General features: G+C 40.1%; 2 protein-coding genes across 24 annotated transcripts in view; one reads left to right on the top strand and one right to left on the bottom strand.

Moving 5' to 3' along the window:
* Window positions 1-1,170: 1,170 nt before the first annotated feature.
* On the top strand, window positions 1,171-9,823 carry SMLR1 (small leucine rich protein 1). The gene is given in 4 exon segments (XM_006046302.4): window positions 1,171-1,272; window positions 1,993-2,115; window positions 2,117-2,264; window positions 9,665-9,823. Coding segments are annotated over 4 exon segments (459 nt in total). The 3' UTR covers window positions 9,751-9,823.
* The window catches only part of EPB41L2 (erythrocyte membrane protein band 4.1 like 2), a 215,064-nt gene continuing 196,755 nt past the window's right edge, over window positions 9,411-27,719 (bottom strand). For 22 of the 23 annotated variants that reach the window (XM_044924231.2, XM_044924233.2, XM_044924230.2 and 19 more), the window contains one exon: window positions 15,948-17,209. The gene's annotated coding sequence lies outside the window, so the exon portion shown is untranslated. Of the gene's footprint in view, window positions 9,726-15,947; window positions 17,210-27,719 lie in introns of those variants that run through there. The other variant, XM_044924229.2, reaches the window with a different exon arrangement.

Below are 27,719 nucleotides of genomic sequence, written 5' to 3'. Positions count from 1 at the left end.
GGTCACAACTATCTAAAAAAGGCTTTGTCCATCTGTCATGAAGGACATAACAGGGTGTAAAAGTCATCCTCTAGAAGTTTTATATCAACATCTGCAATCACTTGTGCCTTAAATTGTCATGGAAATCAACAATGGGCTCATTTACTACTAAGGAAATAACAGGAGAATTTAACCCCTAATGTAACATGTCCTTCTATTTTCACAGATATACATCTTCCAGTGACATTAATGATTATTCCCACCACATGCTGAAAAGAATTTTCAATTCTTTTGAATTGAAATGTAGGTAAAGAATTTGCTCTCATTATGGTAGTAAATTGCACACTCTATTGAACCCCACCCCAGATTCTGGTCCATCAAATAGGCTGATTACCAGTGTTTCAATCTTCATCCTTCTATCTTCTAGACCTACTTAGCATAACCCAACCAGAGTGAATTTGGAAAATAGTCTTTATTGAAAAAAGTTCTTAAGCTCTAAAGGATGTTTAACAAATCCTAATATCTAATCTTCTAAAAGTTCCCAGTGATGTGGTATTTTTCATAAATGAAGAAAACTTTTAATACCAGCCACAACCAGGAATCAAAATTTTAAAAGCAATGTCCTTTATAATAAAATATGAAATACTCAGGGATAGGTCTGACAGAAGTCTATTTACTGTTTACTGCTTAGGAAGCCAGCTAAGCATCCCAGAGACGCTCCCCATTCTACTGTTTTATAGATCAGGGTGAAAACCTTACAGCTGTGACAAAGACTCTGCATAGACACATGAAACCCTCGATGAGAGAATTCCGGGGGCAGGGACAACAGCATGTCCTTGGTCGAGTCTGCCAGCCACTCACTAAGGCAGGCACCAAGTGGCCATGGGGAAGGTTAGAACATGAAAAGAGAAATCACCCCAAGGAGTGGCTACCAATCTCCCTCCCCAAATGTTCCACATTCTCTAGGAGACTTTTCATTATAGAAGTGACTTTTTAGTTGCTTTTAGTTTAGTAGACCGGTATCTTCAATTTTTTTTTTCCACTAAAGCTTAAGTGGATGGCAACTCAACTCAGTGTATGAGCCAACGTCAACACAGTCTCCTACCCTTGCCCTTCTAGTCTTTTCTGAGAAACTTGGTAGTTACCACATAAGCCACATCACTGTCATTCAGGGGGCACCTTCTACTGCCAATGGAGGGCCACAGGAATGTGCGAGCAGAGGACAGCGGAGGGTGCCAGCTGCTAAAGCAGCAAGCACAAACTGATGCACCAAGGGGAGAAGGACCGGGGACCGTATTGCCATCCATTCCATCATCGTGTCTTGTGGCCATTCTCTCCTTCTGTGTCCATCTCCACTCTCAGAGGGCAGGTACCATGATTTTTTCTTATACATCCAGCATCTAGTCAAGAGGTTGGGTTATAGCAGAATTCAGTATTTGTCAAATAACTGAACAAACCAGTGTACTGCTTGGAAAAGCATTCAGAGCAGGACATACTGGGAAGAGTTTTTATAAATAGAAAGAACTCTGTATGAAGGAAATTTCAGGTTTTCTAGACACAGGTACATTGACAAGGTGATTTTTTTCTCTGAAATTTAGAGAATATAGGAAAAGTTCTTTTCTACATCTGGGAATATATTGGTAGTGTAAGGAAATGGCAGTATTCCCAGTATTCTTGCCTGGAGGATTCCATGGACAGAAGAGCCTGGCAGGCTACAGTGTAGGGGGTTGCAAAGAGTTGGACATGACTGAACATCTAACACATACACACACACACATATATATACACATATGTATAACAAACAGGTTTGCTTGAAGTCAGGTACTTTTCAAATCAAATAAACTGACTACAAAGAAATTTAGGCCTCCTAGTGTCATTCCCAACCTCACCAAATAAACAGTCATCTCTGGAATGGCCTGGGAGAATCAACTCTCAATTCCACTATACTTTGTAACTGAGTTACAGAGTAATCTGCCAGCAATCCTCTCAGAATTCATGGGGCTGTTTAAATAGAGCAAAGTCCACAACAAGTTCCACCGAGATGTGCTGAGCAAAGGCCAGAGCCCCAGAAGAAAACAAGTGTAGCCTCTGAGCGAAGCTGACCTCACCCGGAGTGCAAACCCCACTGGCCCGGGGTAGGGGATCTGTGTGATTGGCAATGAGCCCTGTGCTGTCAGAGCTCTTGAGCGAGCTTCCAGGCTGGTTCCTCTTCTCTGGCATCTTCCTGCCTGTGACTTTGCTGCTGCTCCTTCTCATTGCCTACTTCAGGATCAAGCTGATGGAGGGTAAGTCAGAAAACAGCCAGGGCAGGGGTTAGAGGTCCTTTCCCACGGCACACATCTGAACAAGTCCATGGACTATCCGTCTTTCTGGGAGGCCTGGAATCACACCTTTTTTGAGTGTGCAGGGACCCCTCAATAAATGCCCTCTTAAGATACCTTCACGGGTGAACATGGCAAGTTTGATCTCACCAGCAGTGTGGATGGTACACTACGCCCTGAAGACTTGATGCAGGGATCCTTCACTGCAGCCCCCTGAAGACAGATGAACTGTGAATCAGCAATTTGGACACATGACTGCTTGTCTCTCTCAGGCCAATAGATCACAAACAATACATGGTGTTACATGGTCTGCTGTGTCTGCCTGACAGAGGTGCATGTGTGTGTAAGTACTTGTGAGTGTGTGTGCATACACTTCTTTCTCCATTAAACGTCTATTAAGGAAACATGCCATCATTGTGCTATCAGAGTGTTAGTAAATGTCAAGCTCTAATAGATATCTGATGGCTTGGTGTGACTTTACTATGAAATGGTGGTCTTAAGGTGGAGAGAAAAAAGAAACCTCAGGAAGCTTAAAGTGGTTGGGCCACGGGCTGCTGGGTCCTGGATTGAGACTATTTATTCTGCTGTAACTGAAAAGAATGAAACTGCATTATAGTTTGATTGACTAAGCGTTAATAATGCACCCAAATGTTAGACTAATATGAGAGGTTAATAGTTATTTTAGTAATATTAACAAAAAACAGTAATATTCCTTAAGTTGGATGATGTCGTGTTAACCAAAAATCAAATTTGAAGTGTGTCTTCCTACCCTCCTTTGCTTCTCTCTGCTCCCATTTTGGATCTGCATATCCTTTTTTGGAGTCATTCCTGATTACATTTTCCAGTGTGAGCAGACAACCTTAGACTAGGCATGCCTTCATTTTTATGTGGATCCAATCCCTCTAATTCCAAATTTCCCTTTTTTATTAAAAAAAAAACCTCTGAGAACATATAGCTTTAAAAATTATAGTTCTTTCTGTAACTGTTTTCCTAAGAGCAAGCAGTTATATATCTTCTCTCCAGTTTTAGGGCAAAAGAGATCACTTGGCCCCAAATAAAATATCACCAGTTTGAATCTCTATTAAGCAGCTCCCACTTAAAAACTGTAAACAGATGGTCAAATGTCATGTCATCAATCTTGCAACCAGGGTTATGGCAAGTGTAATCATTCCTATTTTGTCCTGTGAAGAAAGGGACATTGACAGATTAACTAGTGCGTTCACAGAACCCCAGAGTCTTGCATCCTGAAACAGAAACTTATCTTGCCTGCCTCATACATCCTAGTCCATCAGGCAAGAGATGCATTTTAAGATGTGAAGGAAAGCATGTGGCGGTATCATAATCATTAATCCCACATTTCAAGCCTTAGGAGGTAACAGTGCATGAAAATTTAATTAGTATGTAGAGAACATCAATTTTTTCACAAAGGAAGAAAGGAAATTCCCTAACATCCTGCACTCTTCAATCTATTTCCATTGCCTTGAGTAAGCTCTTGAGGTAAAAGGTCCAATTCTTGAACTTCCCATCACCAAACCCTTCATCAGCCTCTGCCAGGGACATGTCACCACTTCGTGGGTGAAAGTTTTGATGATCTTACCTCCCCAAGTCCTGAGATTTCTAAACTGCTACTTTCAGTGCCACTCAAAATACCATCACCCTGATCACGAACAAATTGCTTGCTAAAATAACCAACATTGCCAAAAACAGTCACTATGAAAAACAAATTGTGTCTCTCGAAAGTCTGAAAGTTTTGTATGGAGTTAGATGTAAATAAGGTCAGGAAAAGTGATCAGGTTCTGACCTTCAGCAACTGACATTCTCAAACAGGTAACTGAAGTATTGAAAATGTGCAGTGTGTCTAGGAGTCTCTCACTGAACTTTTTGGAGAAAGAAATGGCAACCCACTCCAGGACTCTTGCCTGGAGAATCCCATGGACAAAGGAGCCTGGTGGGCTACAGTCCATGGGGTCGCAAAGAGTCCAACATGACTGAGCAACTAACACACACACACACACACACACACACACACACATATATATGTATATGTATACACGCTTTGGTGGTTAGCAATAGAAAAAAAAGAAAGGATTTCGAGAAATCAGAGTAAGTTAAGGGTTAACAGAGTGACTTTGTTACGATCTCAGGCAAAAGGGTCAAACCAAATGGGAGTTTGAACTTCAGCTCTGTAACAATGGTCACACTACCTAAGCTTTCTTGTTTTTTTTTTAACATATGCAATTTATCTTACAGGTTGGGCGTTTAAAAATAAAACATATTTGGTAACAATTAGTCAGCCCTGGGACTTCTTTGGAAGGAATGATGCTAAAGCTGAAACTCCAGTACTTTGGCCACCTCATGCGAAGAGTTGACTCATTGGAAAAGACTCTGATGCTGGGAGGGATTGGGGCCAGGAGGAGAAGGGGATGACAGAGGATGAGATGGCTGGATGGCATCACTGTCTCAATGGACATGAGTCTGAGTGAACTCCGGGAGTTGATGATGGACAGGGAGGCCTGGCATGCTGCAATTCATGGGGTTGCAAAGAGTCGGACACGACTGAGCGACTGAACTGAACTGAGTTGAAGAAAAACATAGCTAAAATCGAGGGCTTTAAAGAAAAATTGTTAAGTATGTACTCTAATCTTCAATAGATCATAACATATGCATTTGTCAAAAGATTCCATTGAGGGAGCGGTGATTCTTGACTGGTCTGTCAAAGCATGAATAAATCAACTGTGTAAAAGCTCTCTTAACATATCAAACAATCTTTACAGAAAGTGATTAGAGTCCTCAGTCAGTCAGTTCAGTCACTCAGTTGTGTCCGACTCTTTGTGACCTCATGAACCGCAGCACGCCAGGCCTCCCTGTCCATCACCAACTCCCGGAGTTTACCCAAGCTCATGTCCATTGAGTCAGTGATGCCATCTAACCATCTCATCCTCTGTCATCCCCTTCTCCTCCTGCCTTCAATCTTTCCCCACAACAGGGTCTTTTCAAATGAGTAAACTCTTCGCATCAGGTGGCCAAAATATTGGAGTTTCAGCTTCAACATCAGTCCTTCCAATGAACACCCAGGACTGATTTCATTTAGGATGGACTGGTTGTATCTCTTTGCAGTCCAAGGGACTCTCAAGAGTCTTCTCCAACACCACAGTTCAAAAGCATCAATTCTTCAGTGCTCAGCGTTCTTTATAGTCCAACTCTCACATCCATACATCACTACTGGTAAAACCATAGCCTTGACTAGACAGACCTTTGTTGACAAAGTAATGTCTCTGCTTTTTAATACGCTGAGTAGGTTGGTCATACCTTTCCATCCAAGGAGTAAGCATCTTTTAATTTCATGGCTGCAGTCACCATCTGCAGTGATTTTGGAGCCCAGAAAAATAGTCAGCCATTGTTTCCACTGTTTCCCCATCTACTTCCCATAAAGTGATGGGACCAGATGCAATGATCTTAGTTTTCTGAATGTTGAGTTTTAAGCCAACTTTTTCACTCTCCTCTTTCACTTTCATCAAGAGGCTCTTTAGTTCTTCTTCCCTTTCTGCCATAAGGGTGGTGTCATCTGCATATCTGAGGTTATTGATATTTCTCCCAGCAATCTTGATTCCAGCTTGTGCTTCTTCCAGCCCAGCGTTTCTCATGATGTACTTTGCATAGAAGTTAAATAAACAGGGTGACAATATACAGCCTTGACGTACTCCTTTTCCTATTTGGAACCAGTCCATTGTTCCATGTCTAGTTCTAACTGTTGTTTCCTGACCTGCATGTAGGTTTCTCAAGAGGCAGGTCAGGTGGTGTGGTATTCCCATCTCTTTAAGTATTTTCCACAGTTTATTGTGATCCACACAGTCAAAGGCTTTGGCATAGTCAATAAAGCAGAAATAGATGTTTTTTCTGGAACTCTCACTTTTTTGATGATCCAGCAAATATTGGCAATTTGATCTTTGGTTCCTCTGCCATTTCTAAAACCAGCTTGAACATCTGGAAGTTCACGGATCATGTATTGCTGAAGCCTGGCTTGGAGAATTTTGAGCATTACTTTACTAGTGTATGAGATGAGTGCAATTGTGTGGTAGTTTGAGCATTCTTTGGCATTGCCTTTCCATAAAATAATCCATTTACATTCAGTGTCCCATGGTGCTAGTGGTAGAGAACCCACCTGCCAATGTAGGAGACATAAGAGAAACTGGTTAAATCCCTGGGTTGAGTAGATCCCCTGGAGGAAGGCATGGCAACCCACTCCAGTATTATTGCCCAGAGAACTCCATGGACAGAGGAGCCTGGTGGGTTACAGTCCATGGGGTCGCACAGAGTTGGACACAACTAAGGCTGCAATCCATGGGGTTGCTAAGAGTCGGACACAACTGAGCGACTTCACTTTCACTTTTCACTTTCATGCATTGGAGAAGGAAATGGCAACCCACTCCAGTGTTCTTGCCTGGAGAATCCCAGGGACAGAGGAGCCTGGTGGGCTGCCGTCTATGGGGTCACACAGCGTCGGACATGACTGAAGCGACTTAGCAGAAGCAGCAGCAGCAGTAGCTACGTGACTTAGGATGCATGTCCAATTAAGTGGCATACTACCTAACCTCTTGAAGCTTCAGTTTCTTCACTTGTAAAATAGAATTAATAGCAGGATGTAGCTGTAGGGTTGGTGTGGGGATTAAGTGAGGTAATACATGTAAGGTTTTTAACAGTGCCTTTTCTGAACAACATTCAGTCATTATGACCCCTGCTGGTTTATTAATATGAATTCTCAGAAGAGAGTATTTGTGTCATTATAATAACTATCATTAAAATATACTTGTGTGTGCTAAAAATACTGGAGTGGGCTGTCATATCCTCCCCCAGGGGATCTTCCTGACCCAGGGATCGAACCCATGTCTCTCATATCTCCTGCACTGGCAGGCGGGTTCTTTACCACCAGCACCACCTGGGAAGCCAGTAATCATATTAAACTTCAAGACAAAATTACCTTTACTTAAAAATAAATTCTAAAAATTTTACTTAAAATTAATTGCCCAAGGTCACTCACTTAGAAAATGGTAGAGACAGGTTATCTGGTTCCAGAAATAGCCCTCTCAGCTAAAACACTACCCCTGGAGTATTGAACACAGAGTAGGTGTTCAGTAGGTATCTGCTGAATGGAGGAATACTTTCAGCCTAGGCAAAGAAGCTTATCACCAACATGAGAGCCAATGGTGGGAGAATTTAAAGGCAAGAATTTTACAAAAATTTTGAGGGGATGGATCAATCTCTTTAACAGGGTAATTATTGATGATGGTGATTCCTCAGCATGAAGATTTATCTCTGAATCAAGGAGATTACATTTCTTCACCTGTGGCCCAACAGAGACAATGTCATTGTCTGAAGAATAACCTTCAATTACAAACTCTGATGTTCTATGTTCTCGTGGCCACTTGCCTATTCTCACCTGTCTAATCTCTCTATACTCTCCTAAGTTCCATAAAAATGAAATAATGGCCAAATTACAAGCTCTTTCAGTATTACGAGCTGTTTCTCTTGCTCTCCGCATTGAGCCTGGCACAGACACTTGGTTTACAGGATAAATAGCTCATTGAGGAATAATGGGTTTCCTTTTGGTCTCCCCCCCCCTAGTTATCCATGCTTCTAGTTCTCTTCTTTCAGTGTCATTATTCAGATCACCCATTCTCAGTTCTACAATTTGTATCCTGGCTCCTCATTCAAAGCATCTTTGGTAATGAAGAATGAGGGAAGAAATTACTCACATTGCAATGAGTCTATAACCTAAGGCATGGGCTATCTGAAGCAATACCTTTGAACTAGTAATAATCTATGTGGAAAGGCAGTGAAACTGAGTGGCTGAGAGTATGGGCTCTGGAGTCAAGACTGCTGCTGTTGCTGCTAAGTCACTTCAGTCGTGTCCGACTCTGTGCGACCCCATAGATGGCAGCCCACCCGGCTCCCCCGTCCCTGGGATTCTCCAGGCAAGAGTACTGGAGTGGGTTGCCATTGCCTTCTCTGGAGTCAAGACTGCCTGGGATCAAATCCTAAATCCATCAGTTTTATGATTTTGGGCAAACTGCCTCATTTTGATTTCTCTACACCTTCATTTGTTCATCTGTGAATTAAGAGTAAGTGACTACAACATAAGAATTAAATAAGACCCACAAAGGTCTTTTCACAGTGTTTGGCACCAAAGTGATCAACAAACATTAGCTGTTAAAACTTGAGGCTTGTGTAACCTAAGACCTGATAGCCTCCAATGCAAATGTACCCTCTCTCGACTAAGATGACAAGCAATGTGGAATCACATGAGAGAGTGCTCATGTCCTGGGGTACATGGCATATAAACTGCCTGGTAAGGAATAAATTGCCAGGATTTGACGTGTGGGCCAAAAAGAATATTTCCAGGTTCAATGCTATAAACATGCATTATCTCCTATGAGATTATAAACTCCTTGTCTCTGGCTTCGATAATTTGATTAATTATAATTCTGAAAATAAACTTTTAAGAGTAACAATAGTTTCTTGTTGGTGGTAGTCAGAAAGAAGGCTGTATTTTTTTTTTTTAATGTATCAGCAAGATCTCAAAGGATAACTGTCAGGATTTCAGGGCTAAAGATCAAAGTTATTATTGCGAGAGAGGTAACGGGTGAAAGTACCAGAGCAGATAAGGATATACAGAAAGATGCTACATAATAAATGCCAAGGGGAGGAGCCTGATTGGGGTGGGGGTCACAGGAAGGGAGCTCATGTCAAATGTGACAGAGGGAGGAAACTGGGGATTAGAAAATGACACGTTTGTAATTATGATGTCACTGATAAGTTTTAATATTTCAGTAGCTTTAAGTGAAGTTATATTTTAAGGGATTAAGGAGTAAGTGAAAATTAGCATCTCAGTTTTCAGTCAAAGGTACCAAAAGGTAAAGAGGAGACAACTATGACTTGTCTAAAGACTAAATGCTGAAACACATTTTTGGTGGGGAGGAGCAGGACAGAAACCCTCTCTTACTCATTTCCATATCCCTAGGCCTTACATTAGACAGGCTTAATAAATGTTTATTGAATGTGGAAGTCTTAATACATTTAATCAACATTTAATCTACTGAATATAAAGTATACTTAACATGTAATGATTTTTATTACAGTGGTAATTTGCCCAGTCTAACCATGACCATTCTTTAGAAATAAGCATTTACATTTGTTTTGGGAGAGGTTGAGAAGCAGAGGCGAGATCCTGCAGTAGTAGTTGCTCTGATGGCCAGGACTTCTGTAACCGCCAGGATAGAAGTGCTGGCCAGTTACATCTTAGGAGCTGTAAGTGACCAGCGGCACTCAGCTGCGTCTGAAGTATTAACTTCTATTTTTCCTTTCAGTTAATGAAGAACTGTCACAGACTCCCGATCACCAACACAGTCTCAACGCTGGCTCTTCCCCCTACCAGAGAAAGAAGTGGACGTGACTGTCAGGGACTGATCAGTGGCAAAAGCACAGTGGATTTCCACTGGTCAGAGAGTAACAGTCAACAGCTTAGCAATCAAGTAGGTGAATAAACCAGATCCACAGCAAGATAGAACACTGAGATGCTTGGTCCGAACTATATTGAAAAGTGGCAGCTATCGTCCAAGAGGACAGCTATGAGACTCAGCTTAACCAGCAGTTCTTCAGAGTCCCAAGATTTTGTTGGATGGTCTATGGACTGGATACTTAAAAACTTTTGTAAGAAACTTTTATATAACCATGTCTACTCTGAAGGGCATTGTTTTCAAACTAAAATTCTTCAGCATCATTATTACATAATTTCGTGGAAGCTGGCATTATTCTGACTTTGGAGGGGAAGAAACTCTGGTAGAGATAAAATGAATAGCAAAAGATGAGTGCCTGTGGATTCCCACTGTGAGTTCCCACTTCCTCTTCTTGACATTCAGCAAGGCATAAATGTCACCTTTTCAGGCATTATTTCTGGCCATTGGTTTGCTTCTCCCCCTTTCCAGTTGCTTTTGCAAATCACATCATCATTGTGAGAACCCACAACAAGAGCCTCTCTTCACTGGGTATGGATCATCATGAAGGTAGCTTTCAGCATGATACACTTGGAAGTACTGGCCATTTGGTGAGAAAAGTAAAGAACACAGTGTTCATGGAATTCATATGGAGAATAACTCAAAACCTTGTCTCGAAAACCAAACATCAGAGAGCATTTCTAAATATGGAAAGAAGTCAGCATTTCCCTAGCAGCAACCACCAAGCTGAGCCTCTGTGCTATACAGCAGCTTCTCACTAGCTAGCTATTTTCCACATGGTAGTGTATAAATGTCAATGCTACTCTCTGTGATGATCTAGAGAGGTGGAATGGGGGTGGGATGGGGTGGGAAGCAGGCCAAAAAAAAAAGAGAGAGAGAAATTTCACTAGCAGGATTCTTTCAGTGAGAGCCCCAAAGAGCCAATCTAGGTAACTGAGAAGAAACATTCAATTCAAAGTAGTAGTTAAAATTACTACCTTGCTCATCACAGTTTCCTAGTTAATGTTAGCAAAAGACACTTAACATGTCCTAAGTGTAAGTCTGGTTATATACTGATGTTTGCATATGAATCCAACAGGCTATTAGACTGATTATAAAACAATGAATTTGTTCACCTGAAAGAAATGCATTTATGTAGTGACATAGAAATGTGCAAAAGATCATGTGGTTGACCCAAAGCAAGAATGCTGTTCTCTGCTTCTCTCCCCTCGCCTCCCTCACTCTCCAATTCCTCATATGCATCCGATGACTTATTGGTCTCCACTTGCACTTACTGCATAATATGAAATTCACTGTTCAACTGGAGACACTCATTTCTGGGTTTTATTGTATTTGATTACAAGGAAAATATCTACTGGGGCTTCCAGACTGAGGCAATTTAGCTTAAGTGTGCATGCCATCTGGAAGGAGTAACAAAATTCCTTCAATTCTGGGAGGGATCTCGTTATAGCCTCTGGCGGAAATCAGCTTTTGTAAAAATGCTTTCTTTGACAGAAGGTGTAGAAGTTTCGGCCACCAAGGTTTGCTCCAGCTTCTCTTGGAAACAGGCACTTCCGAAGCCTGACTGATGAGTCTGGTGGATGCATTCCACCACCTTTGCCCTAGCAGAGAAAATGCATCTCAACTACTATGGTAACAGAGGAGCTCTAAACATACATATTTTTAGCATAACCCAGTTGTGCAATGCAGGACCTGATTTCTCTGTTGCTGTTGGGTAAGATGAGTGTACAAGAAACTTCTAATGAAATCATGAGTCATGAATGCTTTTATACGCAGAGGGAAATAGAAACATTAGTCTTCTCATGGAGAGACCAAGTCCAAGGGTTTTACTACCATCTGCTTGAAGGCACTGTACTGGATTTCATGAGTCCCTCACAGACTGCAGCCAATCAGCTGCCCAGTCACATCTTTGCTCGCCACCTGCTAAGAGTCTAGCAGGTTCCTGCTCATGGCTGCTGTCCCCGAGACCAGGCTGGTGGTCTCCTTAATATTTCATCCTATATTGCTTCTTCCTATACACCAAAGCATTTCATTAGGGGCCAAACATGCTCCTAAGTGGTCCCTTCAATAGTTACTAACCTTATTTCTAATGTTCTAGTATCTGAATGAACTCTCAATTCTGTTTCCCCGACATGAGACTTTCAATAAAACAATGGGTGCTGTAAGTGATGTTATATTGCCACCTATTCAACAACAACGACAACAAATTTATTTTACAGAGCAAACCTAAAACTGTTAATATCATCCATCTTGTTAACTGTGTTGGTAATTTGGAAATGTGGCATTGGGACACTACAAGTCCATGACTGTTTCTTCACATTCTAAGCTTAGACATGTTGATAAAACAGAAAATGGGGCAGGGAAGGGCACACACCATGTTCTCTAGTGTTATTCACAATCCTTTAAAGAAAAAACTTATTTATAAGTAGTGTGACCAGGTAACAACCTCCAGTATTTTCTATATATATTATAGTAGCAACTGGAAAATAAAGAACAGATATACACTTTCACTCACCAACAACAGTTTTTCTTTGAAATCTAAGTCCTTTGGCAAAACTATAGCTCAGAAATCAGTCATAACTGTTAAACACATTTTGCAAATCAATTTTCTGACTTGTTTATAAAAAGTTAGAATTTTTCCAAACAAATGCTCCTGAGTCTTGCTTTCTGAATTTATAATTAGTGTGCTCATCAGAAGCAGCCTCTGTTTATCAACATTTATGCAAAGGCATTCACCCTGGCAAATGAGTCACAGAACATAAACAGGAAGTACATATCTAAAAATTGTATTTATAATTAGGAGACCAAACCAGATGATCCTAAAGGACATCAACCCTGAATATTCATTGGAAGGATTGGTGCTAAGCTGAAGTTCCAATACTTTGGCCACCTGATGCAAAGATCTCACTCATTGGAAAAGACCCCGATGCTGGGAAAGGTTGAGGCCAAGAGGAGAAGGGGATGACAGAGAATGAGATGGTTGGATGGTATCACCAACTCAATGGACATGAGTTTGAGCAAACTCAGAGAAATAGTGAAGGACGGGGAAGACTGATGTGCTGCAGTTCATGGGGTTGCAAAGAGTTAGACACGACTTAGCGACTGAACAAAAACCACCATCACTACCAGACTGAAATTCTTTCTGTTAAGAAAATTCAAATCTATATTCCAAAACCCAGATTGTTAACAGCAGAGATTCCAAACCTCTACTGAGGTAATAGAGAGCCTTTTGAGAATTTAATGAGAGCCAGGAATAACTTTTTTCATCTCTAGGAAAAATGAGTATACCTGTAAATTTGCATGTATTGGGAGAAAGCCTAGACCCTTGAAGTCCATCAAGGAGTCTGTGGTAAGGAAGCCTGTAGTCAAGAATCTTAGGAAAAAACCGTTGCCTCTTACATTGGGCATCTTACTTATGATGGATGAGTAGACCATATCGGGTTCCTGACATTGCAGGCCTCATAGGAAAGTGGGGTCTATACAATCCGAAGTAAAATCTTTCCATACGGGCTTCCCAAGTAACTTAGTTCATAATGGTACAGAATTCTATTCTGCAAGTTCTCACAAGAACACAGATGGTATGGGGAGGGAGGGGAGAGGAGGATTCAGGATGGGGAACACATGTATACCTGTGGTGGATTCATTTTGATGTTTGGCAAAACTAATACAATTATGTAAAGTTTAAAAAAAAAAAAAAGAACACAGCTCAGACTGGCAGTATCTCCCATTACTTACCTTTGGTGGATTAATACTTACCTTTGGTGTATCAACAGTGCTGTTAATACTCATAGCAGTAAACTTTTTGGAGGGCATTTTTGTGCCAGGAGCTCCACTAGGCACATTACACATTTTTACTTCATCTAACCATGAGAATATGCCTGGTGTGGGATGTATTACTACCTTCACTTCATAGAGAAGTACCTTCATTGAAGTCACATAGTTCAGTTACTCAGCATAAGGCACTGCAATGCCCAGCTGTAGGAGTCTAAAGCCTGTGTTTCTGAAGCAAAACATTTTTATACAACTTAAAGCTACTATAAACCCAATTTGGCATCATGACTATTGAGAGGGTCAGTGTTTTGGGCCCTGGCCAAGGATCAGGAGTTGGACACCTCAGATTTGCCAGCCAACTGTATTCTTTTGGGGTCAACTCCCTGCTGTGGCCTGATTCCAGCACATACATGAACAGGTGCATGCGAGGATCCATATGCAAACCTATGTGGACTTCTGCAAATATAGTTAAGCCTATGCTCACTGTGTCAGCAGTGACATGCTCATGTCCTGTGCAAGTGTGTAAGACTCTACTGGAAACTGACCAGAGCACCATACTCGCAAGAGCAATGTTCTCATGACTGGACTTTGTTTTAAATTATGGGGCTTTTTGGGATTTCTTAGTCTTTCATCATGGAATATTTTAACAATGAAATAACCAGCCCCTACTTACCACCTCCTGGCTTTAGCAATTATCAATTCACAGCCAATCTCGTTTCACCTAAAGCACAACTCATTCCTCCCTATCCTCATATTATTTTGAATTCTCAGATAATTATATGATATTTCACAGACATCATACAATTTTATCTATAAGGGGAAACGTTAAAAGTCCACGCTGGGCAGTAGTTACGCTAGTTTGCCTTATGACTGGGGTCCTGGTGATGATCACTCCATGAACTGTCGTTTATGCAGTGAGAAATGCTGTGCTCATCACAAAGGGAAACAGAAACTACTCTCAACAGGGAAATGCCCCAAATTCACCAGCTCTCTGCTTTTTTTTAAACAAGATCATTTCCCATCCTGCTGTGGCCTGTGGAATATGCATTATTCTGTTTCCTGTGTTCCACACAACATCACTGGGAGGTTTATGTGATAGAGTCATAAAAGCCCTATATAACTAAAAGGAATTATTGCTTGTCACCCTCAAATTATATTGCTTTTTGACTTAAGATAAACAATTAGCACCTGGATGTCTCATAGCAGTGAACCCTGTTGACCTACATTCTTATTCCACTTCTTGGGGTTTTGGAAGCTCAGTTCACACAATGAAATTTTAACATTCTGAGAATTATTTTGCAAGAAACACAAAATACTAAAATAGAAGGTCTTGCTGCCGTCATCACAGGTGGCATGATCAACATGATTCCCAGATGCTTCTTGGGTACCAAGCCCCCACAGATATTCTGAATATCTCTGGGACCCCAAACTCTGTCCTTGCCATCTGCTAAAACTGAGCCCTGACTGAACATGGCATTTCTGGAGCTGCCAGAGACATACTTAGTCTCCTATCACTGTAGCTATCATTAGAAATTTAGAAGGATGTGGTTCTCAAAAAAATTCTGGCAAGATCAACCTCTGCTTTAAATAAAAATGCTACATATACACACTTTCTGATGCAAATTATATTTACAGAGTCATATTTGGTTCCATTATATCTCTATGGCTTGGCTTGCTGAGACAGGTTTCCCCAGAGAGGAGGAGTTGTTTATGTAAAAATTCTAGAGAAAGCAAGAAAGATCTTTCACAAGGTGAGAGAGAATTCCGTGGGAACTGATCCCAAAGAAGACAGCCACGCAAATTATATTTAAATAACTAGGGACAGACATTCTTCAGAGTATTTTAAATGAAATATACCATACCCTGTTGGTCATTTGCTGTATAATGCTTTTAACATTTGAAAGAAAATGAGTCTGGGCAAAAGCTTCACAGTGAACCATCCTGCTCAGACACGGGTGCAGCCCTCGGCGGAGCCTGCTCTGCCTGATGCATTAAGGGTCAGTGGACTGTTAAGCCAAACTGAAGCAGAGGACCAGATTTTAGATGGTGCAGCTAAAATATTTCCTGAAACAAAACAATAAATACACAAAGAAAACAAGCAAAAATATGCCTTGGAGAACTTGTACAAGCTGGGGGTGGATTATGTAACCAGGCAGAAGGAACGGGCATTCTAAAGAGCAGATTTACAAACATTTGACATTGTTTTAGCCATGTGAAATTGGTGAAGCTGGCAGCAGCATGAAATTATAAAATATCTGAATAACAGATTTAAAAAATGCTACATCCCACAAAATACTAGAATCTCTGACTGACAGGAGGACTCGAGCTTATTTTTTAAAACCTTCATAAAAAGAGAAGTGATAAGTTTAGAGAATAAACAAACTTTATTTTATAACAGTATTACAGAAAGCAAAATATCATTTAATACAACTTGAAGCTGCTAGGAATCTAATCTGGCATCATAACTATACATGGGGGCAAAGCAAAGGAAAGAATGTTCAATACAGTTAATATGTCCCTATCAGGTCTCTGGCATCAGCTTTACTGGTATAACTTTCTTACAACTGTCAAAAAAAACCCCCACCATGGCCCTACTCCTCCATCCCAGCATCCTCACACCTGTGAATCATCACGCTATCTGAAAGAGATAACACCTGCTTGATAAACAAAAGGTCAGTTTTTACATGGAGACAAGGGGGTTTAATACAAAGCCAAGTGTTCTACACAAGTGTTCAAATAATGGAAAGTATGGAAATTTGGACATGTTAAGAAAGAAAGCACTAAGGTTTTTAAGCTGCCTGAATATTTTAGTAGGAGGGAAGAAACCACTCTCTCTCCCCTCCTGTTTCTGGAATGCTGCCGAAGAGCCCGTGTCTGAGAAGGATCGGCACTGTGGTGCGACAGGGTCTCTGAACACAGTGCGTGGTCAGTGAACTTCATCGTAGTTCTCCAGTCTGCAGATTCCTGGACTTTCTGCTCCAAAGTAAAAAGTCACAGGACTGGAAAGTCAAAAGGGTTCATTATCAAAAAATAGCCCCAGTGAAATTTTCAAAACATTAGAAAATTTTCATAATGTAAGAAACACTTTTAAATCTGCATTAACGTTTTCTCATACAGTGTATTTACCGCAAACTGAAAACTCTGTAAATATTGACTTCTAAGAACCCAATGGGAAGCATCCGGAAGAAGGAAAGCCACTACTGAAATTAGTCACAGAGTCTCCTTTCCGCACAACAGCACCTGTTCCAGTGAACAGCACCGTACCAGCTGTGGCTGGCTTTGTTCACTATCATTTGATCAAAATGAGTCACAAAAAGCAGGTAGTTGTACACAAAGTAAACAAGAAACAAAAAACAAAACTCTCTAACTGAAAAAAAAAAAAAGGAAAGAAAAGAAATAATATTTAGAAGTGGTTATAAAACAAAACAATATATTAAAATGCAAGGGAATGGTATAGACCAGAGCTGTTAAGGTAAGGTTTGGTGTTGGCATTTTAATTCTTCAGGCTTCTGGCCATTGTAACCAGTCGTAGTATAAATTCGCTGGAGCAGTGGTGTGGCATTAAGACTTGGAATGGTCAAAATTCTTCAGGTTCACAAAGTTGAATGTTGTGTATAAAATGAATTTCTAGAAGGAAAATAAAAGAGAAAGAGAAGGCTTAAATATTCTAAAGACAGAGGCTTGGGGAAAAAATGTAAGATTCATTAAATTCCAAATGAAGTAACAGACAATTCCTATCTGCCTGGTTCTATAGTAAATAGCACTTTACCGGAAGACAAGCATGAGACTCTGATTCGCTCTTGAGGGCCTTAAAATATCTGGAGAATTGACAAGCATGCTGGAAACTACTTGAGAAGTTGCCCAAGAACTCAACGTTGACCATTCTATAGTTGTTTGGCGTTTGAAGCAAATTGGAAAGGTGAAAAAGCTCCATAAATTGGTGCCTCATGAGCCGACCAAAAATCAACAAAATCGTCATTTTGAAGTGTTGTCTTAATTCTGTGCAACTGCAATGAACCATGTCTCGATCCAGTTGTGAGATGAGATGAAAAGTGGATTGTATACCACTACTAGCGACCACCACCTCAGTGGCTGGACAGAGAAGAAGCTGCAAAGCACTTCCCCAAACGCCAAACTTGCACCCCCCAAAAAGGTCATGGTCATTGTTTAGTGGTCTGCTGCCAGGCTGATCCACTACAGCTTTTTGAATCCTAGTAACATCATTACATCTGAGAAATATGCTCAGCAAATTGATGAGATGAACCAAAAAGGGCATTGCCCGCAGCCAGCACTGGTCAACAGAATAGGCCCAATTCTTCTCTACGACAATGCCCAACCATACATCGCACAACCAGTGCTTCAAAAGTTGAACGAATTGGGCTACCAAGTTCTGCCTCATCTGCCATATTCACCTGACCTCTTGCCAACTGACTACCATGTTTTCAAGAATCTTGACAACTTTTTGCAGGGAAAATGCTTCCACAACTAGGATACCGAAAATGATTTCCAAGGGTTTGTAGAATCCGAAGGCACGGATTTTTATGCTATAGGAATAAACAATCTTATTTCTCATTGGCAAAAATGTGTTGATTGTAATGGTTCCTATTTTGATTAATAAAGATGTGTTTCAGCCTAGTTATAACAATTTAAAATTCAGGGCCTGAAACCACATATTACTTTTGCACCAACATAACAGTTGAGTATACAGATTATGGGGTGGAGGACAGGAATGAATGAGGTGGGGGGTGGGTGGGGGAGACAGGACAATGGAGAAATGGAAGTGATGGAGGCTAAGCATTGGTATGGTGAGTAATCAAAGGCAAGAAAAAAACACGAGATCTACTTTTTTAATAACAGACTGAGAAGTATGAGCTTGATTTACTGGGTTGGTGGCAAAGTTAGTTCGGGTTTTTCCAGAAAGGAAATTTGTGGCCAACACAATAAAACATAAAAATAATGAATTCAGAAACAGCACTCAGACAAAAAATAAAAAACAGTCAACTGTCCATCTACTGCAATGACTTCAGTATGAGTCAGGGAACCAGGGGTGGCCCAGTTGACATAAGGCATGACAAACCCAGAGGAGGAGGAGCTTGGATCTGACTGCAGACACCAGAGGAGACCAACAGGTGTGGAATCTGGGATCTCAAAAATAGGAGGATGAGAGGCCTAGAGCCTGGGCGAGGTCATAGGATTAGGGATGTAGATCTGCAAGTTGGCACCAATGGACACACGAGACCAACAGCCGGAACTAGTCTCACGTGAGTATGTCTTGAGGAAGCCAACTATCAAAGGCAGGCAGGTAGGAGAGTGGACTAAAATAAAAGTGGACAGGGAGGCAGACAAAATGTAAGGATGGTGCGTTGTCTCTACAAGAGAAAGGAGTTTTAAGAAGGCAATTGTTTCACTTTCTATTTCAGCTTGGTTGAAATTTTTCGCAAATGGTAGGTGATTAGAGAGGGCAGTGGAGAGAAGTAATTAATGTCCTTTCCAAGAGGCATTGGTCCAAAGTCAATTCGATTGTACATTCTTTTGATTAGATAAAACTGCCTTGTTTAATGAAAAAATTCCCCACCAATTAGATTTATCACAGATATTAGTATAGCCTCTTGATTATTCAGGACAGATTGCCTAATCGAATTCACTGTTTCCCACCTTGCTGTCTGCTCTAGGCTATTTCATTACTCAATAGGACTTCTGCTCGATTCTAGGCAGGGAAAAAAAAAAATGGAGAAAACAGTCTTCTTTTTTTTAGGTTAGTAATCATGAACAGAAATGTGGGGGGCGGTAAAGGGGTCAGCTAAAACTACCAATCAAACTTCTTAGAGCCTAATGTGACCTTTAGTTGTGCTGTTTGTCTATTCCTATTTTTTTTTTTTTTGAGAGCTTGTAACTCAGTTTTGCTTAGTGAACATGTATCATTTGTTGAACACAACTTCTACTCTGCCTAGCTTATGTTACAGAAAATGAACCCCCGACTTGACACTACTTGGAAATCTTCATAAAGAATGAGAAGTAGTATTGTATTCTCCACTTCCTTCACACATTTCCAGGACACTTTATTTCACTGAATCTGTTTTCACCAAAGATTAAATTTTTAATTTGTAAAAGAAAGCTAAAATTAAGTCTGCTTCAGTCATTAGCAGACAAATAAGAATCTAGGACTATGGAGAAACTGCATCAAAGAGATCTTGGTTTCAAAGAGCTTCAACATTTCTTGAAATATATGTAGATAAAATTAGTTACCCATGTAAATCCAAATATCATTTACTTTCATTTATTCACAATCAAACCATTAGAAAGTAAAATAAATCCATTTTTTTCTGGTTAATAAGTATTACAAATGACAGCCTTAATGTACTCTTAGGATTCCCAACAACTTTCAGAATCAAAGAAAATTATTTTTACTGTAATTTTAATGTTCACTATATTTTCTCATTCTTTAAAAAACTATAAATTGAGTAACTGAGTTAATTAGATATTCAATGTATCAGAACATCCCAGTTCCTTACTGATCTGGATGAACAGGAAGTGATTCATTTACACATTCACCTATCTTTTTAATAATTTTATTTATTCCTTTTTGCTGGGGCTTCTCATTGCAGTGGCCCCTCTTATTGTGGAGTGGGGGCTCTTGGGCACTTGTGGCTCCTGGGCTCTAGAGCACAGGTTCAATGGCTGTGGTGCACAGGGGCTTAGCTGCTCCACGGCATGTGGGATCTTCCCAGATCAGGGATCAAATCTGTGTCTCTTGCACTGGCAGGTGACTTCTTTACCACTGAGCCAATCAGGGAAGCCCTCGTTTATCCTTTTTTATTGTGTTTTGCATTTAAACACAAGAGAAATATATTCCCAAGTACTGAACATCCAGCTTTTGAACTGGGAAGGAGGAAAGGTGGGGATCACCAACGCCATTAATACACAAGCATCTGACATTTAAAATTTTTCTGTCTTTTTAGCAGGGGGGAAAAAAAACACTTTATTATTTAGCCATTTTAAACAAACTACATTTTGGGTCTAAATAATTTATTACATAGCCCAATCAATCTGAAACTAGGCATGGTTCTTCATGAAAACCTGTACAAGTTTTAAAAGCTTTCTTAAGTTTCGACTACCTCACAGACACAGAATTCTGGCTGTCAATGCAAACTGACACACATTAATTACAGCATTAATTCAACCCGCTTTCACTTTTTGACAGTGTCATAACATTCACCTTGAGTTTGGATGTGGTTCTAACAGTTAAGTATGAGCTATACTTTATGTATTTGAATTTTGGCCAAGTAAAAACAAAAAACCAAACTGCTATTTCCTTGCTTCAGTTTCCCACCCCTGGACTATACAATGTCGGTGAACATGTCTAAGTCACATTCCCTAGCCTGTGTCCCCCTCTATCAGGCAATAAGAGAACAGATCAGTGCAGCCTTTTCATCTGATTACAGGCCTAATTCTGCATCTCAATTTTTCAAACACACACACTGGTTGCCTGCTTTACCTTAAGTCTTCATGTAGGGTCCAGAGAATTCTTAAATTTATCTTTCTCAGTGTGCCTGATGGGTGTGGGCAATCAGTCAAGCATGGTGCTACAAAATTATCTGAAAAGCACAAACTTAAGGGTTTCCAGAGATGGGGGTTCACATGGCCTCAATCTTGAGCATGTTCTACTCAAGAAATGTACATAGCAAATATGCACTTTAAAAAGATCATCCTAAATGATGGGCGGTAAAGCACTTATCCAGAGGGGAGTCTTAATAAAAATGCAAAACTGTGGCTTTTATATAACACAAAATAAGGCAAGAAAATATAAAACCTTTCAGGATAATGATGATTCAATTATTATACCATAGGGCAGTAATATAGCTGAGATTTTTAAAACATGAGTAAATTATTTCTGTAAGGTACACGCAACTATTTCAATAAAAATGAGGTGCATGTACTCAAGTGTGAAACAGTTTTAAATATGATAGTTTATGATTGGGTTATTTCTAAAGTTTCATTTTAGTCTTCCTTGGCTCTCAATTTGCATTTTTAAATTTTAAAACAGAATTTTCATTGTAAGACTATAAAACCATAGAGCCAAAAAACACAAGTATGATAAATAATCTATTTGGTTAGACCAAGAAATAGCCAATTCTTACAATGCTTGTATTTTCACTATAATTTAGACCCACCAGTTCTCAAAGTGTGGTCTGTAGACCTTGGGGGTTACCATGATTCTTTCAGAGGGTTATAAAGTCAAAGCTATTTCATAATCATCCTAAGACACTATTTGCCCCTTTCACGGTGTGAACACTTCCACTGATGATGCAGAAACAATGGTGAGTAAACCTGCCGACATCTTAACACAGGTCAAGGCAGTGACACCAAACTGTACCCAAAGTCACTGCATTCTTTACCACCAAGCACTCACAGTGAAATAAAAAGCAAGCCAGTCAGTTTCTCTCAAGGTTGTCCTCGGTGAAACGGGAAAAAAATATCATTTTTTCTTACATCTCCACCCGAGAGTACATCTTTTTAATATTCTGTGTGATGAAATGGGAAGTACACATAATACATTACCTCTGCATACAAACGTGCAGTGGATGTCGAGAAGGAAACTGAATTCATATGAATGCATGAACTGTGAGCGGAAACCACTCTGGCATTGGATTTCTGGCATGTGTTTGCTTGAAAATGAGATGAGCCTGTCACTTCAAGAAAAACAGTTGACAGAACTTGATACCAATGATAAAATTCAAGTTTTCATGTGAAAATGATAATTTTGGAAAACTGTATTTTGGGCCCCTTGAGCTTGATCAGATCAGATCAGATCAGTCGCTCAGTCGTGTCCAACTCTTTGAGATCCCATTAATCGCAGCACGCCAGGCCTCCTTGTCCATGACCAATTCCCGGAGTTCACTGAGACTCACGTCCATCGAGTCAGTGGCTTCTCTATATTTAAAGACTCTTCTAATGAGATCAGCGGCAACCACAGATCTTTTTACTGTCTTAATCATTTTGCCTTTTCCAGGATGGCATATAGTTAGAATCATACAGTCGGAGAAGGCAATGGCACCCCACTCCAGTACTCTTGCCTGGAAAATCCCATGGACAGAGGAGCCTGGTGGGCTGCAGTCCATGGGGTCGCTAAGAGTCAGAGATGACTGAGCGACTTTATTTCACTTTTCCCTTTCATGCATTGGAGAAGAAAATGGCAACCCACTCCAGTGTTCTTGCCTGGAGAATCCCAGGGATGGGGTAGCCTGGTGGGCTGCCGTCTATAGGGTCCCACAGAGTCGGACACAACTGAAGCGACTTAGTAGCAGCAGCAGCAGCAGAATCATACAGTACATGGTATCTTCTCAGACAGGCTTCTTTCACTAGGTGATTATTTTTAACTTAATATTTTGAAAACTATTTGATTTGTAAATGGCAAATTTTAATCAATAAAATTCACATAAAACACTCTTTGGACTACTTCAATAATTTTTGTGTGTTCCTGAGACCTTTGCTTGAGAACTACATCTATGGAATCCGCTTCCTGACCTACTGCTGTTTCCTCCTCTCACAGATATTTGTGTGACTGCTGAACAGAGAAGGAAAAAGGAAATCTAGTGTCTTTTCCTTTTCAGTCAAATGGCGCAAAATACCTCTTCTACAAATAATTTGCATCTTTTGGTTTGCCTGAATACATTAATGCTGTGTGAAGGCCACTTTTCTCATGAGGCTCGCATGAGGGTTTTCTTCAAAGCTAACAGTAATCTTTCTGTTTAGAGCCTTTATGCACATTCCAGTCACTCTCCCTAAAGAATTACTACGTGTGGCAATTTTGGAATATCCTGTCAAATGAGAGCAACATCAATTCTACCTCATTTTTAAATGTAATTATTCTATAAAATCTATAAAAGTTTTACTTGTGCACTTAGCTACATATTGTAGCTGCAGCCTCAAAGACATTCTGTCCAAAATACATTTTTCTAAAATGAGGTGTGCTTCAATTACTGACTCGGCCAAAAGTTCATTCAGGTTTTCCTATGACATCTTACAGAAAAACTCGAACAAGTTTTTTGGTCAATGCAAGCCACTGGTGGGAGTCTATATTTCAAAGATTCCCATTGTGAATCCTTCAGAGCAAAGCAATATGCAGTGTGGAGTCAAAGTGACTGAAGATCCGCTCTGGCTTTGCCAGGCATCGACGGTATGACTGGGTGAGGGACAATCTCTTTAGGCCTCAGTGTCATCATCTACATCCAAGTGACTGCAAGAACTAACTGAAATAATACATGGTAAAGTCCTTCAATAAAGCTCAGCATAGAGTAGGCCCTCAGTAAATGTGAGCTAATAATATTACTATGGATTTTCACATATACCTTATTCCTGGTTTTACTTCCAAACTCAATTCAATTCTACTCTTTTTTTTTAATATAAATGTATTTATTTTAATTGGAGGCTAATTACTTTACAATATTGTATTGGTTTTGCCACACATCAACATGAATCCACCACAGACATACACGTGTTCCCCATCCTGAACCCTCTTCCCTCCCCGTACCATCCCTCTGGGTCGTCCCAGTGCACCAGCCTGAAGCAACCAGTATCATGCATCAAACCTGGACTGGTGATTCGTTTCATATATGATATTATACATGTTTCAATGTCATTCTCCCAAATCATCCCACCCTCTCCCTCTCCCACAGAATCCAAAAGACTGTTCTATACATCTGTGTCTCTTTTGCTGTCTCGCATACAGGGTTATTGTTACCATCTTTCTAAATTCCATATATATGCATTAATACATTGTATTGGTGTTTTTCTTTCTGGCTTACTTCACTCTGTAGAATAGGCTCCAGTTTCATCCACCTCATTAGAACTGATTCAAATGTATTCTTTTTAATGGCTGAGTAATACTCCATTGTGTATATGTACCACAGCTTTCTTATCCATTCATCTGCTGATGGGCATCTAGGTTGCTTCCATGTCCTGGCTATTATAAACAGTGCTGCAATGAACACTGGGGTACACGTGTCTCTTTCAATTCTGGTTTCCTCAGTGTGTATGCCCAGCAGTGGGATTGCTGGGTCATAAGGCAGTTCTATTTCCAGTTTTTTAAGGAATCTCCACACTGTTCTCCATAGTGGCTGTACTAGTTTGCATTCCCACCAACAGTGTAAGAGGGTTCCTTTTTCTCCATACCCTCTCCAGCATTTATTGCTTGTAGACTTTTGGATAGCAGCCATCCTGACTGGTGTGAAATGGTACCTCATTGTGATTTTGATTTGCATTTCTCTGATAATGAGTGATGTTGAGCATCTTTTCATGTGTTTGTTAGCCATCTGTATGTCTTCTTTGGAGAAATGTCTATTTAGTTCTTTGGCCCATTTTTTGATTGGGTCGTTTATTTTTCTGGAATTGAGCTGCAGGAGTTGCTTGTATATTGAGATTAGTTGTTTGTCAGTTGCTTCATTTGCTATTATTTTCTCCCATTCTGAAGGCTGTCTTTTCACCTTGCTTATAGTTTCCTTTGATGTGCAGAAGCTTTTAAGGTTAATTAGGTCCCATTTGTTTATTTTTGCTTTTATTTCCAATATTCTGGGAGGTGGGTCATAGAGGATCCTGCTGTGATGTATGTCAGAGAGTGTTTTGCCTATGTTCTCCTCTAGGAGTTTTATAGTTTCTAGTCTTACGTTTAGATCTTTAATCCATTTTGAGTTTATTTTTGTGTATGGTGTTAGAAAGTGTTCTAGTTTCATTCTTTTACAAGTGGTTGACCAGTTTTCCCAGCACCACTTGTTAAAGAGATTGTCTTTAATCCATTGTATATTCTTGCCTCCTTTGCCAAAGATAAGGTGTCCATGGGTGCGTGGATTTATCTCTGGGCTTTCTATTTTGTTCCATTGATCTGTATTTCTGTCTTTGTGCCAGTACCATACTGTCTTGATGACTGTGGCTTTGTAGTAGAGCCTGAAGTCAGGCAGGTTGATTCCTCCAGTTCCATTCTTCTTTCTCAAGATTGCTTTGGCTATTCGAGGTTTTTTATATTCTACTCTTAAAGACAGATGTCCAGTTCTGTTTTTCCATTAATAATTGCCTGAACCAATATAATGATTTCTTTACAGAGTATTTCATTCAGTCAAATATTCATTCAATCTAATCCTGCATACCACTGATAAAGGATGGTGCTAAAAATGCTCTTCTTCTTTGCAAACAACGAACAGAACAAAGTCTAAACTAAGATACTCACGTGGAGTACCCTTGTTATTTGCCTTTGACAATCTGTCCAGCCCCTGCTGGGAACTCAACCCCCAGCCACAATGTAGGATCTGCTTCTCCTGATGTCTGGCCCATGGTTTTCCTACGTGCTCTTTCCTCTCTGCCCAATACGTGTGCCAATCGTCCCCACACTCAGCACATAGGAAGTGTCCTGCTGCCTTCGTGGGGAGGTCTTCCCTGACCTGCCAGTCAGAAACAGTTTCTCCTGTCAACTTTCACAGCCCTTTCTCAAGGCTTCTCTTAAAACACTTTTTTTTTTTTTAACCATGTATGTTATTTGCACACTTGTTCCTATGCATTTACTTTTCTCACAACTATTACAGTCCCTTGAATGTAGTATGTTCCCAATATACATTAATGAATCCATGAATGAAGTAACAGGGACTAACCCACAAGGCAAGGCTGAAAGGCAAGAGCTTGGGAGGGAAAACACAAACAGAATGGTATTATATCTCAGGGAACAAAGCATTACTGGCCTGTCCTCACCATCAGTTTCACCTGCTGATTTAAGTGGAAAAATTTCAGGCTCATTTTCCTGCTCTCTTTTGTTGAATAACTATTCCTGAAATATCCCAGGAGGACTCTTAGTTCTTTAAAAAAAAATGAGTGTTCCTGAATCTCTGAAGCTTTGACAAAGATTTCTAAGAGTAGTTAGTATTTGGCCCTAAAAGGAGAGGCAGGTCTTTTGGTTCACTCTGCCGACTTCAAATCTTGTAAGAACTTGATTTGAAAGCATTCCACAAAATCTTAAAGCTTCTTTTAAATAACAAGTGGACTATAGTAAGGTTACATTCAATATTGTCAATCTTAGGTTCACAAGTGGGGATGAGAAAAATTTCTCTAATCAAATCAAACAAAATAAAAGTTGTACTTAAAAAAACTGTAACAAAACTCTTTTTTATCGTTTAGAAAAACAGTTTTGAAATATATATGACTAAAACTTACTTAGCATTTGTTTTGTATTTTCCTCAAATAGGAAAGTTAATGGGAATCAAAAGAATTCATCTCCAGACTCAACTCCCTCATTTATTAACATTCTTTTTTCTTACCTTTTCAGCATTCCGTCTGTTATTTTACACTTACAGGACAGCTCAATTGGGAATAGCCACATTTCAAATGCTCAAGAGCCACCTGTGCCCTAGCGGACAGAACAAGACCAGATTCTCACTTTGCTCTAATGCTAACTAAAGTATTTTGATGTATGACAGTAAAATAAATGTAGGGCCAACATGTCCTGGGAATATAATCCTCATGAACACAGGAGTATCTTAAGAACATACAGAGACTTATTAATTTATCCCCCCAGCAAAATTCCTTCCTAAGCCACCCACAAAATTACATTAAAATTTAAAATTACTATTTAAAAACTAGTGTCTGGGATGTCTAACATTAGACAAATGAAACTATACTCAGCTCTACACATGATGGTATTTTATGATTCTTGCCTAGAACTGACCTATGACAAATTACTTTAATCTCTAGGGTTGTGGGGGGAAAGAAGATGCTCTATGTGAAGTTTTAGATTAAATATTCTTTTAATTTCCATCCTCTACAATACACCCCTGCACTAGGGTATAATCAAGTCACCACCTCCATATTCCTCAAAGGCTGGGTTGGGGGTGGGTAACATATAAGTAGGGAGACAGGTACCAGGACCCCAAAATGAAGAGATGGGAAGGAGACTTGGAGGGCTTGTCCTCCCCCTCAAGTGGCAGCACCTACTGAGCCACTGTGGCCTTGAGAGAAAGCAGGCTCTGACGTTTTTAGAATCACTGGGTATCTTCCCATTTTAAGTATCAATAATTCAAGTTCTATAACATGCTAAACATTCAAGTTTGTCTGGGATGAAAAACAAACCAAAACTCTGGATATGGTCTGTGTGTCTCCA

The sequence above is a fragment of the Bubalus bubalis genome, chromosome 10, assembly GCF_019923935.1.
Source record: "Bubalus bubalis isolate 160015118507 breed Murrah chromosome 10, NDDB_SH_1, whole genome shotgun sequence".
NCBI classification, from domain to species: domain Eukaryota; kingdom Metazoa; phylum Chordata; class Mammalia; order Artiodactyla; family Bovidae; genus Bubalus; species Bubalus bubalis.
The sequence above is the reverse complement of the archived record's forward strand: the minus strand, read 5'-3'. Positions and strand labels throughout refer to the sequence as shown.